At 37.7% G+C, this 24,791-nt stretch overlaps 1 protein-coding gene across 7 annotated transcripts in view; it reads right to left on the reverse strand.

The window, feature by feature from the left end:
* EXOC6 (exocyst complex component 6) overlaps positions 1-24,791 on the reverse strand; it is an 86,237-nt gene that overhangs the window by 58,609 nt on the left and 2,837 nt on the right. For all 7 annotated transcript variants that reach the window (XM_018069178.2, XM_018069176.2, XM_018069182.2 and 4 more), the window contains exons 2-5: positions 7,179-7,350; positions 5,853-5,900; positions 5,650-5,740; positions 4,703-4,748 (exon numbers count right to left, since the gene is read on the reverse strand). In XM_018069178.2, the coding sequence (XP_017924667.1) occupies positions 4,703-4,748; positions 5,650-5,740; positions 5,853-5,900; positions 7,179-7,350 (357 nt within the window). The remainder of the gene's footprint in view (positions 1-4,702; positions 4,749-5,649; positions 5,741-5,852; positions 5,901-7,178; positions 7,351-24,791) is intronic.

A 24,791-nucleotide genomic window follows, 5' to 3' on the forward strand; every position in this document is an offset into this window, starting at 1 on the left:
GGGGGTTTACGTGTGTGGTTTTTGTTTTGTTTTAAATAGCAAATGACCGAGTGTGCCACATGGTGAGACTTCTGGGGAATAAAACCATAATAGCGTCAAAATCGTATAAAAGGTTTTTATTTAAATTATACAGATCAGCTTATCAGAACACTGTTAGTTCATCTGGAAGGTTTTTGACTGCTGTCTCTAAGATCAGAATTAACATAATCCATTTTAAATCCATTCTAGAGTCCCTTACTAATTATACATATATGGAGCTCAGGACCTTGCTCTTTTAACATCTGTTCTGATAAAGCACCGAAGTCTTATTAATTTGAAGGTCATCTGCAGGTCAGGTTTTAAATTAAAAAGTTTTGCATATCATTTCACAGAATTAGGTATTTGGATATTTTGATTTGAAAACATTCCACAGATTTAATTAAATACTGAAGATTTTGCAACAATATTATTATTTCCTACCCCATATAATCAATCATATAAGGTGAAGATTGACCATTTGACTACAAATGAGTCAAAGTATCTTCAAAGTTATTTTTTTCATATAAATAGGGTATTCTTCCATCTATTCTTTTGAGCTAATCTTGTAAGAATATGCTCCCCAATGCAAAATACATAACGTAAGCTTTGAAACTGAAGACACAAGTTTGAAACACCAATAGAAGTAATATGATAAGACTGTGCAGAACTTATCCATCTCATCATCAGAAACAGAAAACTGTAGGATGGACTTTACTAATATCTCCAAACTATAAAAATGGAGCCTTCTAAAACTAGCAAGAAGGAGGTCTGGAAAGTCAAAACAAACATACAAAAATAAATCAAATACCCACAACAAACAAACACCATCCCCCAAGGATCAATATTAGCTGACAGTTCAGTAGCAAATATATATTTTGATGAGGTTTTTTGCCAGATCCATGGTACCTCTGGGAAGTATTGATTTGCAGCTGGTAAAAGCCAGCTTCATTTTGACACGGTTCCAACACAATGCAGAAAAAAAACCAAACAAATTACCATGGTTTTATCTGTTCTGATATCTTTCCATACACACGTGAGTAGAACCAAATCATATGAAATATTAACTTCTCATATTTGCATCCTTTATGTCTTAAGGTTTATTTGGACACTTGGAGGGTTTACAGAGAAAGGCTGCATAACTGTCTCAGTGAGATTCAGTAACCTAAATAACTAATCAACTTTGTCTTTCCCACAGTTTGGAAGAAAGCTTACAGTAAGGTCAAAAAAACAAATCCAAGTCTTTCAGGGCAAAGAGCTCACTCAGAAAACTATACTCATTCCTTAGTCCATCTCACAGTAGATTTGAGAAGATTAAGCAACTACCTTAGCAGAATGACTTATTTAATTATTTTTGTTGCATGATGGGTTTGGGTTTTTTGTAATACTGTGGAAAAAGACTTGCAAAAACACCAGTTCTAACAATTCCCACACTTCGACCACAATCACTTGGAACAGCTGGGAACTTTCTCCCAAGATACATACCAAAATCCAAACGCTAAGGCCATGGTAACAGAGTTGTATGAAACGTGGAATGATCTTACCTGTGACTTAAAATTAAAGACCAAGGTAGTTCAGTCTCAGTGCATAGCCCCCACTAGGCGGTTTGGAGAGCAGTGAAGAAACCACACCTCTCCTTTGTGCTTCCTCAGTTAAGACTTTAAACCCTCCATGACTCTTTCCAGTCAACTGTGTCTGTTTAGAGCAGATTCTGCAGTCACTTCCTCTCACAACTACAGTTCTTGTCAACTTGTGTTATCCATGGCTCAGGAGACAGATAAATAGGATACAGAGCCTTTCACCTCTAGGTCATCAGTTCAAACATAATCCATGTTGGTAAGGACCAAAAGTTGCTACCAATAGATGGCTTTTTGGACTCCTCTGTAAACCTCCATTCCTTCTGCACAAACCAGTATGTATTCCAGACCCAAAATCCTACATTGTCTTAAAAGAGGTCTGCCATGGAGAAAAGGAGATGAAATTCTAATCTTTATCCTATAACAACTATTCCCCAAACATATCTAATACCCATACTTTTGCCTTCTCTTACTTTAAACATTAGAATTGTGAGTTTTATTCATGGCGTAAGACTGTAAGACAATGGAATAATGAAAACATACTCTAAAAGGCTGCAAGCAGAGGAAGTCAAGATGTCTTTTTATAAAAAAGACCAACAAAACCTTTGCTGCATTAACAAACCTCAGTGAAGGTTTATAACAAAAATTATCTTTCCCTAAAACAAACATTCCTCGTTGCTTTGTTATGACAGGGATTGTGAATGCTCCTCTCTCTGACTCTTCTAGGAAAGCTTCACAGCAAAACTTAGGAAGCTCAGTTTTGAAATTCCTTGTATGTACACACATTGGCTAACAGGTCTTTGCACTGACAGTATGAATGTCCTTGCTATTGCTCAATCTCTTAGTAGTGATAAAGGCCAGGATACACGCACACTTCAGATTTGTTGCCTGCTGAGCCACAAAGAAATTACCATTTGAATTACCTGCAAGCTCCATGGGATAGCCACCTGTAGGCTGTATTATAGGGAATTGTAAGTCACAGGCAAAGTAGTAAGTGTAGCACAGCTAATGAAAGAGTTATCTGAGTCAGAGCAGTAGCCTGCAGCAGAGTCTAAGCCTTCTGCACTCCATGTGATTTCAAGGTATGGTACATCAAAGCTATGGAATCTCCCCTCTCCCTTAGATCTTTTTATGGTATGACAATGACATGTCCAAACCCCTCAATTCGAGTCCTTTGACTTTTAAGACTTCCTGTCTGGTGACTCCTTCCACAGGAAAATTATCAGATCTGAGTATTTTGAAAAATAGAAATTTAGTTCTAGACTTAAAAAGTACCGATGGTTTCTCAGGAAGCACATCAACCATCAGTGGACTCTACAAAACCACTAGCAACTATGAAGTCAAAATGCCAAAAAAGTCATCTGCAATTTTATCTCGCCTAAGTGACCTTTACATGATGACATTAGGAACTATTACTTCCCTTGGAATTCTAAAACCAGGATGCTGTTTGCCTTGCCTGACAGAGCACAGGAAGGGCAGAATGCAGGCCTTGATCCCAGTGCTTCCATTATTTTCAGCACACTAAATGTAGCACACTCCACAGAAGACCTTGCAAAGGGAAGCAGTGCAATTCAGACACTGTTCAATTTGTTCTCTGACTGGAGTAGCAAGGGCACTGGACTGTTCATGTCTTTCTGCTGAGCTGCTCCAAGAACACTGCAACAACATGCTGCCAGCTACTCCAAGCAGATGCCAAACCAGTGTCCTGTTCAGAGGAAACAGTGTATGGTAGTCAAGCTGATGAGACATACCACACTGCTTCACATACAACAAGTTTTAATTGTTTTAAGAGACAGCATAGTGCCATAGCTATTAGGTTGTTCTTAAACCTCTTGTATTTCTACAGAAGACCTCCCAGACAGCAAACATGCACAGGTATCATGCAGCACATATATCACTGTCAAAGATGCATCAGATTTGCTGCAATGTTGATTGATCTGATGTGTACAGTTGATCTGAAGCATTTAGGACATGTCTGCACACAGGCTTTAGAGCTGATTTGCAGGAGGTATAGGCTACTCAGAAACAGAAATCCAGACAAACAGTTCAAAAGCAAATCTAGATTACAAAGCAGCCCTGCAGACAACTGACTATGCATAGCTAGTTCCAAGTGGAAACAGACTGGTCCAGACAGACTTGTTAGCAGGAGCTCACTGCAGTGGTGCCAAGTACAGAGACACTGACAACAATCCTGAACGCAGAAAGGGAAGGCACAGAGCAATCAGTGCGACTGAGGCACGATGAAGAGCAGGCAGGGATGGTATAGAATCAGACAACAATGCCAGAGAAATCATGAAGAAGAAAACAGCAGCAGTGGTATTCCTGGGGTGGGTGTGTGAGGTGCAGCAGCCCCAGTGGGATTGGATGACAGCTAAAGCAGGGGGCAGGGGCAGCCAAGCTGCCATGGAGAAAGAATGGGGGATACTGGGGCTACAGCAGCAGTGAGTGGTGAAAAGTGGAGACACAATAGGGAGGAACAGCTGGTCATATACCAGTTACAAACTATTATTCTAGAATTTAATTTTTAATTATGGTTTTAATCTTTTTTAACAATTCATCATGAAGGAAAAAACTCCAAACAAAAACACACTTCCTTCACTTCATTCTCATTGTCCCATTTACACAAAAGATGAGCACAGAGATACCAGATAGGCCTAAAGAAAGGTATATGGAGTGAAATGTCCCTTCTTCTTGGATTATGAGTTTACTTAAATATATCATGATAAATTAATCAGATATTAATGTACTCTGAAAGCTCTTTAGTCCCAAAGGATCTTACTTTTCTTGATTCTTAAACTGCTTTGAGTAATAAAAACCAGTAAATTTTACTTCACATTTTATAATCATAATTTCATTACATGTCATACCTATTTAAGTAAACATTACTTTTCATGGTAATCACTAAGGTCCTAGAAGTTCTTTATATTTAATATAGTATTTGTTCCCTTGCAGTGACATTCTTGAAACACAGACAAGGTATTATGAAAAGAAGACTACACATATCAAGCTACAGGACTTGGAATACTTACTTGTCTACATTAGTGTTTGCTATTCTATCAGCTTACTGACAAATGCTATATTTTTTTTCTCATAGAAATAAGGTCACTCACCTTTTTACATTCATCTGTTCTTTTAATTTGCTGTACATTTCCAGCACTGCATAAAAACAAGCAGATTAACTTATGAATCTTACCATGGCTTTACTTAATAAAAGAGGAAAACATATATTGTAAAGGACAAAATTAGAAATAGAAAAGAATATGTTAAATTTAGCTTATTTAATTCCTACTGTAACATAAATGTGATAAAACTAGCAAAAAATATGCTAGAATGCATCTAACAAAGAAAAATACCCTGAACTATTAACAGTTTTTAAAGTAAAAAGAATTAAGATTGAACAAAAGAGTCAACACTATATATATCAAGCATAGTCATTCACTTACTACATACCATAACCTTATCTGCATTACCAGCCCGTGACCTGTCTCCATAAAAAGGCAACAGTACCACCTACTGTACTCATAACACGTCAACATCAAGACTTTATAAAGGAAAATTCTCAAATCTGCTTTACACCAATAGCACGAACAGGACAAAACCTTTATAGAGCTGTGTGCAATCCCACAATATCACCTTCTGAAACATTTAGAGCCCTTATTTTTATTTAAAAAAAACTCTGTAGTGACACAGAACTAAAAGCACAATGTTGAAGGTGCACCATTAGTATTTTCCCCAGTATTCAAACAGTAAAAGCCACCCTCTTAAGCAACAAATTCATTGTTCATCATATTAAAAATATTAGTTCATTTAACACTGTATGTGGCTACATTGTTTGCAGTATTTAAATCTGTCTCACTGTCTTCTCACAGCATCATAACTGCTCTATGTCAAATATTGTAAGAGACAGAACCTATACACAGACATCTTTTAAGAACCTATTAATTTTTTCAATAAACTGGATGTTACAGGACTACAACTTAAAAAAATTAAATTCTTTTCCATTTGGCTATGGTGACTTCATTTAATTTGCCATCATATTTAGCTATTGGTCACTCACCTGGAAGACACAACTGTAGTTTTTCCACAACTGTTGTAATATTCCGCTGTTGAACTCTACATCGGATGATTTCCTCTGTTTGGGATATCACCTTAAAGGGATTTTTTTTTAAAATAGAAAGAAAATCACACTTAAACTATGCAAACAAATTTATTTCGCTACAAATATTCATAATGGCCATATAGGGAGCACCATTTTCTCACCTCTTTCCCAGCATCCTGAAGCCTTCGGTTGGTATCAGTAACTTGGACCTTAAAAATAATTTCACCTTTGTTAGACAAATATGCATATATTGCCCTGATGTGACTGCTCACCCTTGTAATCAGATCATGCTTCCTGAGAAACTTAGAACAAAGAAATGCAAATTCAAATTAACTCTACAGCTTGAACTTGAACTTTTGATCGCAAAGGGCTTTTGTTAACTTCAATTACTTATGACAGTTCTTTCTAACAGATTCTGTGGCAAACTTCTCAAATTTACTTGGGATTTTTGAACTTTCCTTGTTTCTGTAGGTCTGTCAAACAATTCAAATCATTGACCCAATTGACCACTGGTCCCTTTTTGATAACCTCAATGAGCTCTATGGGCCATTCATTGTCTGTAAGAAATGGTGATTGCATTTTATGGTAATTAAACATTCATACTTTGCTGAATGCAAACACTGGGTGGTTGATTAACATCAAACGTGGAAATCTCCAAACCACAGCAACATTTTAATGCTGCAGGTGCAGGCAAAGCTCAACCTCAGATTTTCCCACATAGTAAGTGACTCATTAGGTCATCATAATAAGGAAGCACATTCTAGTTTATTAAAAATCTCATTAATTTCTGAACAAAGATGCTCAATGACCTCATTGATGCTGTATTTGGTCTCTTGTTATCTGAATATCCTTTATATAATGCTCTTCTAATCATAACCTCTGATGAACTACGCTCATTCTGTCTGGTGTGCATATTTTGCTCTCAAAAGTGTAAAGAGAGCTAAAAGGGACATAATTCACTATTCTGCATTCTGATCTGGGAGTAAATCTTGGTTCTCATATCTAATGAAAACTACCAACATCACCAACTCTCTTGCTCATTACAAAGTAAAGAACATTTTTTTTAATGCATAATTGCAGGATTTTTATTTTTCTAATAAAGACTTTAAATTTTTCTGAGGTCAGATACAGAAATGCACGAATAGAAAAAGACCTATTTAAGAAATACTGCAGTTATTGTTTACTATTCTTTACCTTCTGAAAAAGCCTTTAAAGATGGCAAAATAATTTTGGTAGCATTTTGTAAAAACATACACTAAAAAAATCAGAATTAGATCTAAATAAGTATTCAGTTTTGTAAATGTAAATTACTGTATCAGGCAACACAGCTCGAATCACAAATCCCATTCAATCCGCTTTTAAAAAATTGCTGCAAACATCAGAGTGTAAGTGATAATCACTAATTTATTCTCCAGTAGAAGAGTCCAGTTCCTTCTTTGAAATTCAAAGATAATGACAAATGAAACTGTGAAAAACTAGTTCCTTACCTTTAATTTTTCTGCATCAGCCCTAACTTTAAGAAGTTCTGTAATAGCATCCACAAAGCCCTGATGGTGAAAATTGCACATCTTTTCTATCTCCCTGTCATGGTTACGTATGCAGGCATCAAGTTTTTCCATAAACTTCTGATGTGCATTTGGTTGGTCATCATATACAGACCTATTAAATACAAATAAGAAAATCAAAGTTTACTTTTCCCCCAGTTGAAAACAGTATGCAAGGATCTTTATTGAAATCTCTCTCTCTCAAAAAGAAAATAAAAGCAAGCAAACTCGATGTTAGAGTGGCATCATTTGGTGGATCCACTCCACGAAAATCAGCATTAAAAGAAAGAGATGGCACAAAACTGAGAACTGAACCCAGCTCTTATGGCATTAATCCAGGTGCTTAACCAGTTACATCATGGTTGACCTGAGCCTCACTGGTTTGTTATTTATGCCCTAATGCTCAAATATGGGTACAAAAGAATCAGTTTCTCCGACCACCTCAAATAGCATGGATCGCTTTTCCATCAAATTCCACTCTTTGCTAAATATAAAGAAGTGCAAACATACAAATTTGCTTTTCTGGTATTCCTAACACCAGAGTTATCCAAGTAAATCAGGGTCGGATGCTTCCAGCCAGAATGACCGGAGCACGGTGCAGCAGGAGCCGGACTCCTGGCAGAAGGCAATCCCCAGGGCTCCTTGTCTCTGCCTGCCCACATCCAGTAGCTCCCAGAGCAAATCTGTAACACACACACGCCTAGGGCTGCTGCCTCAATGGGATCTTACAGTCAGAAAGGGCTAGAAACAGGTCTTTTGGCTTATTTTACTAATTGTTTGAATAGTACATTTAAAAACTTCAAGCCCAAAACATGACTCCTGGAGAAATTACTGGTGTAGCTCGTTGAGCAGTGTCAGAAATAGAAATCTGTGTGGAAGAACACTCAAGCATGGGAGTGAGCAAAGGAGGCAGAGGGGAAATTAAACCTTTAGACTTCAGACGAGGAAGCAAGAAAAGAGGTATTATAAAATTGTGTTGGAATCCAAAGGTATGAGGTCTCCCGACAAATGCACGGCACAGACAGTTCCAAAAATCGATGAATAATTTGATATAGCAATACCAGCAAAGACATATAATTTTTGAAGTAGCTTTTCAGAGAGAATGGGAGCAGCAATACAAGAATGATACAGTCATACATATACAAACATGTTTCTACCTACAAACGAAGACTGTTAAAATATAAAGGTGATCAAAAGTCTATAAATTGTTTTTTTTTCTTCCATATTTTCCTTTTATAATTTCAAAGTTTTCTCCAGAAATTTATAAGAAGCTTTTTTAAAAAAAATAAAATTAAAAAATCTTAAGATGGGGGGAAAAAAGGCTGGAGTTCCAATGGTCTCAATGTCGTCTGTAGAAGTACAGTCTTAAGTTCAAGATCCAGGCAACAATGAAACAAAGCCTCTAAAACTCTTGAGTAGCAAGAAAGTACTTCCCTCCCACTCTTCTTGGAGAAGTATGATTTCCTGTACTCTTCAAGATCCTCTTTTCTAACCAGACATCTGGGCTCTGCCAAGATCTGGGGTCATCACCAACAAACACATTCAACAAACCTATACCTGAAAAGAACTTGACCTTTCAATGAAGAAGAGGGTGTAGAAGAGATTGAAAAGACTTGTAACTAGATTCTTGCCACTTTTTGAGTTTCTTCTTACCTTGTACGAAATACTCAAGCTACTGAATTTAGAGCCATGAGAAAGGCAATATGCTGTCATACATGTCAAAGGAAGAAAGCTGATTCCTTACAGTCTGCCTGTTATTGCTATTTTCCCTGGGAAAATCTATGCAATAAAATATTCCTAGAATATTTTATTCCTTTTGCTTATGATAGGAAAATAAGGCTATGGTACTGAAGGCAGTTTTTTTCCTCCAAAGGGCACCAGGAGAAAAATAGGATTGTTGACCCATGAAGTGGTTTACCCCTCACCATTTCCACCACCACAGTTTGAAATGACAGCTGGAAGAGGCAAATGTGTGCCCATCAGTCCCTCCTCCTGAGGTTCCTATCAGACTGCCTGAAAGGGACCCCTCTCAAGGCTGCCCAGGATGACTGAGGTGTAAAGGGCCATGGTGGATGGTCACGAGTGACCCATATCTGCCAGTGGGAAATATCTGCACCCAGAACCTGGTGCTGGCTGGAGGAGAAGCAGCATCCTGGCATGGGAGGAAAGAAAGGTGCAAGACGCAGTCGGCATTGAGTGAGCTCTCATCAAGCAACCCAATGTTCTGCATCTGAAGGCACAGGGGGTCACATGGAGACCATATCACTGTTACCTGTAAAGAAATGGGGAAGGAATGAGAAAAAGGCTCAACAACTGATGTTGTAGTGCTCCAAACTACACAGTACACGCTGGTTACATGACTGCTGCTCTGTCTCCATAAGAAAAGGGTCAGAGATGTTGGAACCTACAGGGTGGACATAGGAGGACACCCACCTGTCTCCAGAGTTCCTGGAGAAGAAAAAAAGATTAGGAGGACCAGATAGTGCCTTCAGAGATATCAGGCACGCATCTCTGAATGGACTGGACTTACCATCTATGCTGCACTGTATGCTAAAGCAAAAAAAAAAAGTTCAATTCATTACCGCTTCCTTTAGCCTTTTTTTTTTAAGAGTGGAAGGAGTCTCCAAGTTCAGGTCTCCTTTCAGAGTTCTCAAAGGAAAGTGAGAAAGGAGCATCATTATCACAAAGATAGGAGACTTCCACCTATCACCATGTGCTCAAACTGGGAGTTGTGCAATACACACATAAATGAAAACAGCAGTAAAACACAGTAAAGCAAATATGCCCAAAACAGAATGAGACCTAAAAAAGATGGTGCAAGAGAAACTCTACGCTTGATTTGGTCTGACCAAGCTTTCTTTGGTGGTTGTAGTGTACTGTCTTTTTGGACCTAGTTACTGCCTGATGATTTGGGGGTATCCAGTAGCTGCCTTGTCAACTTTTTAATCCATTTCAGATCTGCCAATACAGTCAGACATGCTGTTGAAATACTGACAGAAGAAAATCATTTGAGATCAGAAGATTTCTCCTTAAAGTGTTATCAAACAACTCCAGAGAGCATAGTCAGAAATTCTGGAAGCACATAAAATGCAGCAGAGGCAACACAGTATTCACTGTTGTAAAAATTAGTGTTTATTATGTTTTCCTCAATATATTAAAGCTACTTATTATTAAGTTTAATGATCATAAAGTACTTATTTTTAATCTCAGGGGTATTATCACAATATTTAATTCAAAATCATACAGGGAATAACTGTTCAAAACTGGAGGGAAAAATCAATACTGCATACATCCCAACGCCTTAACCACAAGATTACCCTACCTTCTTAAAATAATAGTTACTATTTCATGTTCTACATTGTACTCTTTTCTGCAAAGATATTAATATAATTATGGTCTGTGATCTAAACCACTATTTCGACAGAGCTCCCTAAGATGCACTAGTAGTATAAATTCCATATTCATTACATAGGTAGACAGCTCCATCTTGTGGGAACAACAAATTAATCCTCTTCAGCATGTGAGTGAAAAAACTCCTGAGACAAACTGCTCACTTTTACAGAAATAAATCATTAGTGTATTTAAAAGAAATTCACACTTTGTATCACAACTTCCTGTGAAAAAGTGAGAGAAGAGATGGTGAGAAGATGAATTAAACAAGTTTACTAACTTCCTTAAGATGCTGTACTCTCAGGACACTACACACCCGCAATTTAGGGGCTTCAGAACCAAGTCTGGCCTAAAGCACTGGCCTTTTTAGAAATGTAAGTGTACTCTAGAGAGCCATGCCATCTCTAGCCATGGACAGAAACCGGGTTTTTTCTCAAATCTGCAAAATCTGATTTACCCATTATGGAACATCACACGTTGTATGGTATAGTTTATTTCTCATACTGAAGTTTACTTTCCATACGTACATTTCAAAGATTACCTACGCTTACCTAAACCAAGTAATTTGAATAATTATCTGAAAGTGTATATTTCACCAGATAATGGCACTGCAAGCAATTCTGACCGCAATTCTGCACTTTTCAGAGTTAGACCATCACCATATTGCAGTATCTTGCAGAGAGACATGGAATCCTGAAAGTATCCTAGAGATTATTCTTTTAAATTACAAGACAAAATTAACAGAATTTAAAACACACACACAGAGAATTCTCTCAGAAAGAGAGTGAGGATGTAGTAACCCTTCCAGCTCCATTTCTTCAGGAGATGACTATTAATGCTAATCTGTCTACCCTAAAAATCTCTCACTGTAAATTGCTTCATATACATCAGTGGGAAATGTCACAAAAAGGGGCAAACGTGCCCAGGATACCAAAAGGATTTTTACATGTGTAATATATAGTTCTTTCAACTTCTGTTTATACGCTTCTGAATGAAGAATCCCAAGGATCTCCCTTCAGCTTTATGGACCCCTGAAGTGGTTGCTAACGGTCTGAAATACAGCACAAATCTCAACTGTGCCAAACTGAAAGACACGATCAGTTTGTATTACAATTACTTTCAACATCTGAAAGTAATGTTCCTACACAGCTATAGGAACCTATAGACCACTAGTTGTTGATTTATACCATGAATCCCTGACAAGAAGGTTTTTTCTCAGTATGAGTCTTCAAATTGGGGGGGAAAAAAAAAATAATAAAAAAAAAATCACTAATCTCAGAGACAGAAGTTTGTATTTGATTTTGGCACCAAAAAAACCCAAAACAACACAACATATCACCTTAATTTTCAATGTGAAATGAGAGAACAGTAACTTGAGTGACTACTTAGACATCAGTACTGCAAATCAGTGATATGACAGGTACTATTTTCTTTCCTAATCGACTGGGCAAGCAGGGAACCCACGAAGAGCACAAGCAGAGCTGAACAATTTTTCTGGTAACGTGTCGCAGGTCATCTGTCTGTATTTCCCTGAACTCTGTATATAAACAGAGGAACTTTTTTCTCTGACTCATCCCAACAACTGGGCAATACAACTCATATTAATGCCAGGCTAGGTAAATAGAAAGTGCAGGAAGTACTTTTAAGAGAAAAAAAATTAATAAGGAATAGTCAGAGACTACCCTAAGGAGAAAGATGTCTCAGTCACTGGATCAATTTTATTTTTACCTTGATCATTTTTACCAGTAGGCTGAAGGGAGAAAAACAAGCATAAACAGATTTGAATTCAGGTCCGAAAAAAAAAAAAACAAAAAAGGAGAATTTTCAGATATGCAACCATTTTCCAATTGAAGAAAATAAGTTTACTTTATATCATAAAAACTTCCCTAAAATTTTTACTTTCAAAACTGAAACACATTATGAAAAATACGTATTTAATAGGTCTTATTGACGCCTTCTTGTGTTTACATGCAAAACTACATTGAGGCACCAGAGGGCACCATTCTATGCACAAAAGCACCAGCTGCTAAGAAAACAAAAAGCGTCATCTCCAGAGAACTAAAATTTAGCCAAGGATCGTAAAATTTAACATGCCAAAAATTCTACCTGATCCTTCAAAAAATAATATTCCTTTTAAAAATCAATTATCCTGAAATCATCTGATTTATTCCATAATGACAACTCCACACATAGGCATTATCACTCTAAGTCACTATCACAGATGTCTTCACAAATTATTACAGTCCCACTTCAAAAGGATATTTCTGCAAAAACATCACATAAATATTTCTGTGCATGCAATCAGGATATATGTCCTTAAATGCCTGAGTGCAAATGGGATTGAAAGAGGATGAACATTTCACTAAGGAGAAGGGAAATAAAAAGTTACATGCAAAAAAAAATCATATAAGCCCAGGAATTTATTTAATATATTGACTATGCACTACTAGAAAGGCATACATACAGACTAATAAGTGTAAAAGGAGAGAAGTCTAAAAATATTTTTTGAAACTTCAGCAAATACCCCAAATTTGCTTTTTTCCTCTTCATCCCCAATTTGCACATCTTTGTTATCTTCTCACTAGAAAATAACAATAACCATAAACCTAAATACAACTTCTCCCGTAATCTATTTGGTTTAGTATGGAAAAATAGATTACAAGAATAATCAGAATCAGAACTAAGTAATTTTGTTTCGTATCTATGGCAATAGCTGTAACATTTCAATCAGAAGCAGAAAATAATATGAATTCCTGATTGGTGATAAGTAACTCTGTCAATTAAAAATCATTACTAAAATAGTCTGTTAGACAAAGAAAAAATAATATTTAACAAATCCCATTTTGTTTTTTTTTTTTTAAAATCTATTATTTCTTGAAGGTTTTGGGGTTTGTTTAGAGTGTGTTTTGTTGTTTTAAATGAGTAATGGTTCAATTTTTAATTGCAAATCCATATTCAGAAAAAACAACTCTGAGTTTATGGAGCATTACTATAAATTTTTGAGTGAATAATTTTCTTTCTAGTAATCACTTATGGTAATAGGTTCAGCAGCAAAGACACTTAGAACATCTCTTTTAAAAATAGCCAAAAAATCCAGAAAATAGAGGAAAAAATACCAATCTTTTTACAGGATGAAGAAGCTCCTCATTAATGACTTGCCACCTTTCACCACTTTCACACCTCCCTAACCCATCCTGTTCTGTCCCATTTCTAGGATGAATTGCAGGTTCCCCACCCCTGCCCACATTGCCACAAAGTCTTTCATTTCCTGATTACACAAGACATATGAAGCAATTAAAAACTGTATACACACATTCCTCTCGGGATACTGATAACCACTCAGTAAGTGCCAATCAGTTACAACTCCATGAATGCTGTAACAATGATAGGAATTACACACATCTGTACAACAGTTGTAAAAGTTTGACATGGAATGTAAGTCTGACCGTGCAGCTTTTAACCTGCTACAGACACAAGACAAAAAGATTCATCTGTAGAGCTTCAGATTAAAAAAATAACTGATCACTTTGATCAATTAAAGGAAGGCACAAAAAAAAAAAAGAAACTCAACCATACACTTTTTATTCAGTTTTTCAAAGTAATACTTAAAACAAAACACACACAAATAAATCAACTCTCAAATGAAGAACGTGTGCTTATGGAAAATAATTGTTTTAGAATTCATATTGTGCTACCAATGCCAATTTTGTCCTGATGCTAGAGATGCTCTCAACTAGCTCCCATACACAGATTGCAAGAGGTGGCCCACTAGATGTTTGTCCTCTCTCTCTATTTCTCCCTTCACTAAGAAAAAACCCACAAAAAACAAAACCACCACAAATAAAGAGATAGAATAAATAAAATTATAAAACAAACTACTGATTATCAGTTCATGTTTTGCTGCAGAGGATGTTCATTAACAGTCATCAGTATTTGCATTTCCATGATGAGTGCAGTGAGATCAGAGCAAGCACAAAACACTGACGATGCAAATTAAGATTCTGCCCCTTAAACAGACCTGTCACTATGACTATAACCATGGCATCCCTAACCACGATACTGTGTCACACACTCCATTTAAGCTGCAATTTCACAGGAAACACTGCAAAGACTTCCTTTGTCCTACAATATACAAGGATATTTTCTGTTTACACAAACTGTAAACTTTGTAGGGATTTTCCATGGAGTAATTTCATATAGGCTGCTGCATGCACCCTTAAATGCTTTATAAAATAATGTCCAGGTGTTTCCTGTAATTCAACTGCAGTTATGGTAATAAGCACATTTCTTAAAACCTAAGCAGCCTTTCAATGCCAAGCGCTACCTAGGGTCCAGTTCTGCCATCCTTATTCAGAATTACATCTCACCACTCTATTTAGAAGATCCTATTACATGCCAAAACAATGCAGAAGTCAAGCTAAAAGATTTTATTAATCTTAGTTTAGCTGTTATGCTTTGCTTGCCTGGTTTTCCTGGATGTGCAATTTCTGTGAATTGTTCTCACTAATAGTATCCTGTTTCTATGAGCAGGAAAGGGCCGAGCACAGTTTGTTAGTTAACATTACTTCCTATAAGCAGGGTTCTTGTTCTGTAGTAGCAGCACTACAGCAGTCATTGTTCATGCTGGATAAGCAATGGATCACGCTGATGGCTGTTAATGGCCATCCTCTGCAGCGAAACATGAACTGATAATCAGTACGCCCAGATTTGCAATAGACTTCCTCCTTCCTGTTTTTACACTGCTGACCAAGGAGATGCCTCTTCCTGCTAAGCCTTTGTGCGACTTACTGATGTATGAAGCAAGAAACTGAAAAACAAGTGCTGCACTAACTTTTTTTTCTCATTTTGTGTTGTAATAGTAGATTAAAAGACAGCAAAGGAAACAGCCCCTTCGCTCACTTTGGTACTGGCTATCGCCACATAATGAAATGCCAAGTTTGGCCATCTGTTCCATAGACCTAAATGGATCCAAGTGGATGTAGTTGGAATCTATTTTATTTCATAGAAAATCAAATAAGAAATTGAAGTCCATAGAGTAATATTCTTATTTTCCCTTAATATTTCCATAGACTGTTCTGTTACATTTTAGTAGCAACGGATTAATCTGTAAACCAAATAGTGAGCTTCTAAGTTCTTTTTGAAAATTTGATCAGATTTCTATTATACATGTTTCAGAAATAATTAGCCATCTCTTACAACCTCTAGCTAATCTGTCATCTTTATCTAGAGCACTTGAGACATAAATACAAGATAAATACATACCAATTGACAAAATAAATTTCATGTCAACAACTTCATATGCCTCTTCATGAGACATGTGAAATAGAACAGAACACTTAATGTCAGAAATATTAGTTAGTTATTTCAACAAACTTTGAATACCCACACTACACAGATGTAAATATATTATTTCAGAAATTCAAGAAGTTCCAGATTGAATAAAATATACAGTAATTAAAAAGTTTCAAAATTAATTGGATTAAGAATGTATTCTATTTAATACTGATCAAACCAAAGAATTCTTTGATAACACATATTCCTCTGCAAACATAACCAAAGCATGTATTTTACAATAATTTTATATTATTAATTTTTGTTAACTCTATGAGCTCCCATAGCCTATACATAGAAAATCATCATATATTTTTTACTCATGCAAAATAGCAGCCTGTACTGTATATACTTTGCACATCTACCAGGATCACTGAAGAAAACAAAAGATGACTTCTAAAAAAAGTCTGCTTTCTATTCAGAAGCCGAACTGAAACTACCTCACAGAGTTTCTCTCTGTTAGGAAGCAATTAAGACTGTTGAAGCCACTGACTTACTCCAGTCCTCTGCCTGCTCAATAAACAGACTAAGAAAACCTGTTCATTTCTTAGGGAAAGGTGACACTTGAGCATGCCACAGAAACTCCACATTTCAAGAGGAGGTAGCACACATTGGCTAACTGCTTACAGTTTCCTAAGTTTATGAAACAAAATAGAACAAATATACAGTATAAAACAGTATTTACTATGTTACTTTTATGTTGAAATTAAAATCCAGAAGAAAACATTGCCTCAGTGAATAAAAGGGGGTAAAGAGCCTTCAAAGTCACTCTATGCATCAGGTAGTGCACAAAATGTGAAAGTGCCAGTGAGAGCTGCTACCAAAAGAAACATCTAAATGCCTGTAATAGAAAGGAGAGCATATTAAAATTGAAGTATGTGATACTTGAAAGTTGAAACACTTCTTTTTGAAGTTGAAATCTCTCAAAAGTATCCCCTAGGTACACATAAAACAGTATATGCATTATTCATTTTGTATTACTCTGATTCACAGGAGGATTGCAAGCTACACTCACTGAAATATTGCAAGCAAATTACTTTCCCTAAGACACAGGGAAAATCCCACCCACTGTATTAGAATCAAACACCTTTCTCATGTTATATTAAAAAAAAAAAATCACCAGCATCTTTTTTAGGTCTTCTCTGTCAAATCCCATGTCTTTCCATCAAGGCTGATGCACTCTAAAATCTGCTTCCTTCCTTCTTAGTACCTCTGTCAGTGATTAAGTTCCCTACTAGTTTGCTATTACTGGCAAAGGTTGAGGTACTGGAAGGGCTTCAGCCAGGCTCCAGGAGATCATTAACTCCTTCATGCACAGCACACAGTTTGTCAGGTGTACAAATAATTCCATAGTAGACAAGTACCAAATGAGGAAGAGATGCATTGCTGAACATACTTTAAGCTGAACATCAATTTGAGAATTCTGTCATTGTTATATCAAGGTCTATGGTGACAGGGATTACTTGTGGGCATTTCAACCACCACCAGAAAATAGCCAGAATGGCTGGCAACAGTTAGATTTTATAACTAGCCATAGCAAGTCCTTCAGTAAGATAAAATCTCATGTGATTACTTGATGCTGATGCAGAGCTATGTTAAGGTTTTTGAACAAGTTATTACTTAATAATTTATTACAACCCATAGAAATAGTTTCCTATTTGCAAATCCATTCCAGGCACTATCCTAGAAGCATTATTTAAGAAATATTAATCCTCACAGATTTGTATTAACTCATTTTAGTAGTATAATATATAAAACGCAACATGACAAAACTTGCTTAACTGAGTCACTGTAATTTCAGCCTTGTATGTGCAAATGCTCTTAACACTTAGTCAAAATCAGACTCATATTTAATTGAGTTATGCTAAGGCTCCCTCAGGCAGCCATTGGTATTGAGGAAATTGCAAAGTCTTGGAGCAATGGTTCAGCAACACACAAAAAAAGCTGGAATACAGGCTCTGCTGCTGGCTTTCCAAAAAAATCTCCAAGAAAATAAGTACCCATGTGACTGGCATTTGTGAAGGACGTAAAATTATGCACTTCCTATGCACATGGCAGGTTCAAAATCTGGGTCACCAGACACTAAATAAAATCAGCTTGAGGAAGAAATCAATGAAGAGATGACAGGAATAAGAACTGACTTTCCTGAATTTAACTGAGATAAGAGCTTATGCACAAGCATAAGCTGTTCCTATGATGAGAAGGCTAAATTTAGATGAAACACCTATTAAGTACACTATTCTGGATCTCTCAGCAGATGATACCTCTATTTTAAAAGCTTTAATGCATTTTGAAACTTGTTTCCTAAACACTGGGACAATTTCAACTCTTTGGTAATGCCTCTGAAATTGGAGGGAGCTATTTCAGAACCATTTACACAGGTTACTAGCTAGGTTAAAACTTCACTTGGCATTTGCCCATTTGGAAATCACAGCAAGAACTGACTCAGAAGCTGATGCATGAACACTTAAAAGATCAAGATAACTTGATTTGCAGACACATATTTCATGATGAACTGAATCAGCACTGAACCTAAAGATTTTTTCACAACAAAAAAATGCAGTGCAGATATGATTACCCACAAACAGTTTCGGGCTTAATAAAAAGTTCAGAAGTAATATGTTGAAACTTGTAGCAATGCAAGTGAATCCTCACCTTCTAAAATACTTTTGCTGCCAATGACAAATCTGACTGAACTATCGGGCTAGTCTGTGGAAAAATCAGAGCTGTAGTTCTGCTCTGAATGCCAGATTAATCAGTCTACAGCACACACACTTCTTATGCCCTTTTGACTCTATATAATAGACTAGTGATAAAAAACAATGCTCCTTCATAGCAATATACATCAAATAGACAATTGCTTTATCTGACTGTTGCCTTTGAACCTAAACATTTGGAATACCATCAAATCCTGCACCAAGTAACAAAATCTGCAACTGACACTACAAGCAAGCCTCTGGTTTTTCAGGATACACTTTTCACAGCAAGCAGGCCATTCTCCTCACTCCCTAACAACCCAGTTACAAAACAGGAGTTCACTATTACAATAAACTGGTATATAAATATATGTGCTGGTTTGGGCTGGGATAAAGTTAATTTTTTTCACAGTAGCTAGTATGGGGTTGTGTTTTGGGTTTGTGCTATATTATCAATATAATAATATCACACAGAGATAATACAGAGATGTTATTGCTGAGCACATTTTGTGCTGCCACGTTCATGAGGAGGCTGGAGGTGTGTGGGAGGTTGAGAGGAGACGTGGCCAAGACAGGTGACCCCAACTGACCAAAGGGATATTTCAGACCATATGAGATCATGCTCAGTACATAAAGTGGGGGGAAGAAGGAGGAAAGGGAGGAGTTTGGAGCCATGGTGTTTGTGTTCCCAAGTCACCATGTGTGATGGGACCCTGCTCTCCTGGAAATGGCTGAACACCTGCCTGTCCATGGGAAGCAGAGAATCAATTCCACATTTTGCTTGTGTGTGCAGCCTTTGCGTTCCTTGTTAAACTGTCTTTATCTCAACCCATTAGTTTTCCAGCTTTTACCATTCTGATTCTCTCCCCCATCCTGCAGGTGGGGGAGTCAACAAGCAGCTCTGTGGTGCTTGGCTGCTGGTGGGGGTTAAACCACAACAATATACATAAAAGTACACTGTGACCTGATGCAAAAAAGACCACAGCTATCACACAAGGAATTTCCAGCTTTTTGGGCTACTTTGTAACTTCAGTTTGAAAGGGAACTAGGAATGAAGCACATTAACTTGAAAACTGAGCAGGACTCGAAGACAGACCATTAATAAAGATATAGACTACTTATTTTCAAACCAATAGCTTACAATTCTGTAAGAAACTATTATACTGTTTGAAATTGAAATACGTGATCAAACCATTTAAATTCTGATTTAAAGCACTGGCTGATGATCTCAGAGTCCTCTTATGTTTGCTCTGTATGCTGGCTCATACTCCAAAACCAAAAAAATGAAAACACAGAAAAATGCCTTTAGACAATCCTACCTGACAAGCAAGACCACAGGGCAAAAATGAAGGCAACCACAATTTGTCATTGGATAACCACATCACAAATCCCAACAGCCCACAGGTACTCAGAAAATGTATTTCCCTGTCTGCAACTGTGTTAATGCTGTACTATCTTCCCACATTTTGAGAAGTCATTCATACTGCCTATGTTACTGCTTACTAACTGCTGTGCTAAGGATTCAGAACCACATAGCTGAAGCGTGCCTGCTAGTAACAGTAATGTACACTTTCAGTAAAACAAGTTACACTGAGGTTTCAGAGCATTTAGGTGCTTTGCGCACTTGTCTTTGGACAGGCCCCCTCAATGGATACAAAATATCTCCAAAATACAAATTATGGACCCCAGCTTGACAGCGGAGTAAAAGCAGCAGAATTAGACTCTCACTCCACATTTCTACCTCTGAATTTAATTAGAGACTTTGATTAGGAAAGGACAAAATAATCTTGCTTATTCTTCTAATGATGTCTTACTGAAATGTGCCTTTCACCTTCAGCTTTTCTGCAACACAAGGATAGAAGTTCAGGATGAACAGTTATCAGTTAGTTGTAACACTTCACCCATACTCATTCATGAGTCTCATAACAAATATACATCCAACATCCAAACTGTTTAACTTAAATGAGAAAAAAGCAGCACCATGCAAAAGTGATTATGCTTTGCAGGCGGGTGGCTCGCTGCTGCTTTTACCAGTGCAATGCAGTCCTAGATCAGTGGAAGGTCACTGCAGCAAACTGCAGCATCAGCCAGAAATGCCTCAACCAAACGGCTCTTGGGGGCATGATTCCCGCAGCCAGAGACAATAAGCCAGTGAGATGCCTTCAGAGGAGGCCCTCTAGTAACTCTGCAAAGTAGTTTCACGGCCAGCACAACTTAGAGCAACCTACAAGATGCTCTAACACCTACCAGGCAACAACTTGGTGATGACAGATTTCAGGAACAGAGAAGCTGCTCAAAAGCATTTTTATGCTGACTTTTTAGGAGTGTTTCCAAGCTGCAATTGTGGGTTAAAGCCACAGAGCACATCCCACTTACAGACACATCAACAGACATAGCACCTCCTTATCAACTTCACCTTAGCTACAAAATTGCCATCATCGAGTCCCACATAATTTTTATATTTAATTGTACTTTTGTATTACTGTTCAGTCATCGGACTGTGGGCAGGGAGGTCGTCCTCTGACAGGAGGATCACAGAACAGTGCAGACTCAGCGATGCAAAGCTCACGAGATGAAGTGTTCAGAGAAAGTCTGCGATATGCTTACACAACACATTGCCAAGCTAGAGTTTAAGAGTTAATTAATTTACTTTTTAAAAAGGCTTTGAAACACATTACCACAAACTCAAAGAGACTCATAACTATAGTATATCAGGACACCAGCAGAACAACTTCTTCTACTCTGTTGAGCTACACTTTGACCTATTTCAATCAACCAAAAACTAACCATCATATAAGGTCAATTATTTTCTTCTGAACAGAATCTATCTTTTTAGCTTCCCCAGCATATCCAACTGACTATTCAAGAAGTCCGACGACAATCTTAAAAACTGACTCTTGAAATTCTGCTAGTATATATTTATACGGAGTTCAGTGAGGGCCTGAAAGTTTTTTTGTTATTAACTTTTTAATTTATCTTTTTTTGAGAGAGAGAATACAGGAATAGCCTTTCTTTCTTTTTGTCTTTTTCCACTTCCTTTAAAAAGATCAAAAATGTGCTGATAATTCTCCCTGGGTTTGCAAAGCCCAAAAGTATGTGACGTGAATTACAAGATATTAACATGTTATATAAAAAGGTGAGAGTGATGAGCCTTTAACAGGTGTTGTCACTAATCTCATTTTGTTAGCCATTAAAGCTAAAAAGATGTTGATAAAAGTTTCACAGTCTGATGAAAAAAAAATTAATCCTGGCTTGCTATATGCAGTCTGCCTGTTTAATGAATGGTATGCTATAGAGTTGTTTAAGTTTCATTTATAATGATTCAGCATGTGTTACTGAATTTAGAGATGCAAGTAAAATACCAGCAATTTTAAATCAATAATTAATCCAGTTAAAATCTAAAAAGAAAATTAATGTAATCAAATCCAATCTCTTCCATTTCATATTTCTTGAGATGTGGAGTAATCTTTAGGAGCTAACTTACTCTCCTAAATAGTAAATAATCCAAATTGTGCCAGCTGTACCTTGATACCTCCTATAAAGGACTGCATTTCACATTCTTCTATATGGGTAGATCTCAACACTAGAAAATCACCTGCAAGATCAGTCTGTATGTTATTTCTTACCTGTACATTATACACAAACCCATTATATATCAATAAATGCTGCTATTTTTTATATCATGAGAACAAGTGCTGTCATTTTTGTAGCAGGGTAGGAAACAGCACCCTGGCAGGGACAGCTATGCCAAACTAGCAAACAGAACCCTGCAGAAAAACAAGAGCAGAAATGTGTTTCCATGGAATCTACATACAGCCCACAAAAAATATTACACTTCTTTTATGAAGCATGGATGCACTAGGAAGACATTAAGATCTTGATATGAACAATTAAGGATAAGTCATACCTTGTATATCCCTACACCTCATGCTACTTTATCCAAACCGCTCCTCTTGGGCCCCTTCTTTTGTTCTGCTATTTAAGTAGGTACGTTGGTACTTTCTTTCATGTGACAACGCTATAAATATTCTCCCAGCATTACAGACCACAGATTACGAAAACATTCCATTTCACATAATGAAATGAATGTAATTTCAGTCATTACATGAGACAACTGGCTTCAATGGCTTCTCTGACTGGAAATCAATGGATCACTTTATGTTGTAGTCTTACACAACTGAATATAATTACTCAATTCATGTCTTTGATTCATATTGTCTAGCAAGTAAAACTTAGATCTCACACAGAAAATAACACTCCATTTTATGTTCACGCTTCTGTTCACTGAAACAGATCTTGAAATTAGTTGCGGGATTTTAGACTTCTCAGTTTTGCCCAGCAATTCACAAATTGTAACAGACATAGCTGAGCAAATATAGCTACAGTTTTGATTTTAAACACTACTATTCTTATGAAGTAGCAGGATATTACTGTGATGTTGACACTTCTTTCAAAACACTCTGCCAGGTGTAACCATTCTTTAGCCTCATTTTTTTAATTTGAAATTGAACACTAGAACATACAATCTTTTCCAAAAAAGACTGGGGTCCCTTAAAGTCAGCAATGCAAAATTCCCCTACTGGAAAGCTAGTGAGATAACAAGATAGACAAGACAGATGAGACACAGATAGAAGAAAGGACAGGAACATGCAAAGAAATTAAGAAATTAAATGTCCATATTTATAAAAACTTTGGCACATTTAAATGCTTAATATGGATAAGAGATTTATAAAGTCCCTTCCCCATCCACACTTGTGGGTCCCAAACATGCCTTCTTCTACTGTGTAGCCTGATTCTCTGTATGTCCTTTACACAACATACTGTGATTAAGCTCTATCCTGAAGAAGGTAGCAAAACTGCAATTATATTTAATATTTTGTTGCTAAGTTTTTTGTTTTGATGTGTTTTTTTCCAGACATCAGCCTCAGCCTGCCTGGGCATGTTAACTGAAACATGGCTAAACTGCCTCCAGGGACAACTCAATCTAGTTTCTCTCAGCCTGAGCTCTCAGAGTCTCACAAGTGAAGCTCCTTGTGATGCTCAGTTTCAGCATCTCCACTCTGTACTCCCAATACTTACTGTGTTTAAGGAACACGAGGGGAGTTTAGAGTGCAGTTTGCTCCAAGCTGACCTCCAAGACCAGACTGACCTGACAAGCAGTCCCTGTGTGATGTCTGGACCACCCTACTATCTGGGGTCTTGGAGGATTGATTAGCCCCAGCCTCGCACAAATGCCCAGACTGCCACCTTCCACACTGCTCTGGCGGGCCCACTGTAGACACACGCAGCCAACCTCAATATCATTTGCTGTGAAGTGCAAAATGATCCATTTAGTATGCAACATAAATTTCTCTTCCATCAGTTCTCAGCACAGGGTTCCTCGTCTCTGTACCCTGCATTCACCCTTTTCCAGCCCCGTCCACACTCTCCAGCAGGCACCATTCCTGCTCCAGGAAAAGCAAGCAGCACCACGCTCACCACTGTGCAGCATGCTGCCACACAAACTGCCTTTTCCAGTTCTCTGCAAACAGGCACTCTGTATCTTCTCAGAGGGAAGAATTCTCTCTCCCCTGTTTGGTAGCATCCATGCTTTTTCACTTCTTCCTGACATCTCTAATCTGGGAATCATCAACACAGCTCCAGGATGAAGATTCCCAGTGTGTCTCCTCCATTACTCATTTCACTCTCCCCAGGCCCTGCGCTTCTCTCCCCATCTCCCTCTCACGTTCCCCTCTTAACAGGAAAGATTATGTAAAACCTTTTTTTCAACATGCAGACTATGGTATTTGGCAGTATGTGGAACTGGAGGGAGAAGAAAAAAACCAAGCCACTGAAGTCATGGCACATCAGAAACGCTCTAAACACTGTCACATCTCCAGGAGGAAGCTGACCAGGGCAGGATGTTTCAGACCGCATCATTAAAAGCTGCACAGAGGAGCACTGCAATACCCACCCACGACACGGTTTCGGTCCCGCTCCCAGCACCGAGCCGGGGGTACCGGCACACCCCAGGGAGATGCCTCGTGTCCAAGCGCGGGGCAGGAAAGGCCGGCCCTGGGTTACAGCGGGCGCCCCGAGCCTGGCCGAGCCTGGCCACCGCGTCCCGAGGCCGCGCTCCTCGCCCCGCTGCTTCCCCAAC

This window comes from Manacus vitellinus, unplaced genomic scaffold (assembly GCF_001715985.3).
Source record: "Manacus vitellinus isolate BGI_N305 unplaced genomic scaffold, ASM171598v3 scaffold_15_pilon, whole genome shotgun sequence".
NCBI classification, from domain to species: Eukaryota; Metazoa; Chordata; class Aves; order Passeriformes; family Pipridae; genus Manacus; species Manacus vitellinus.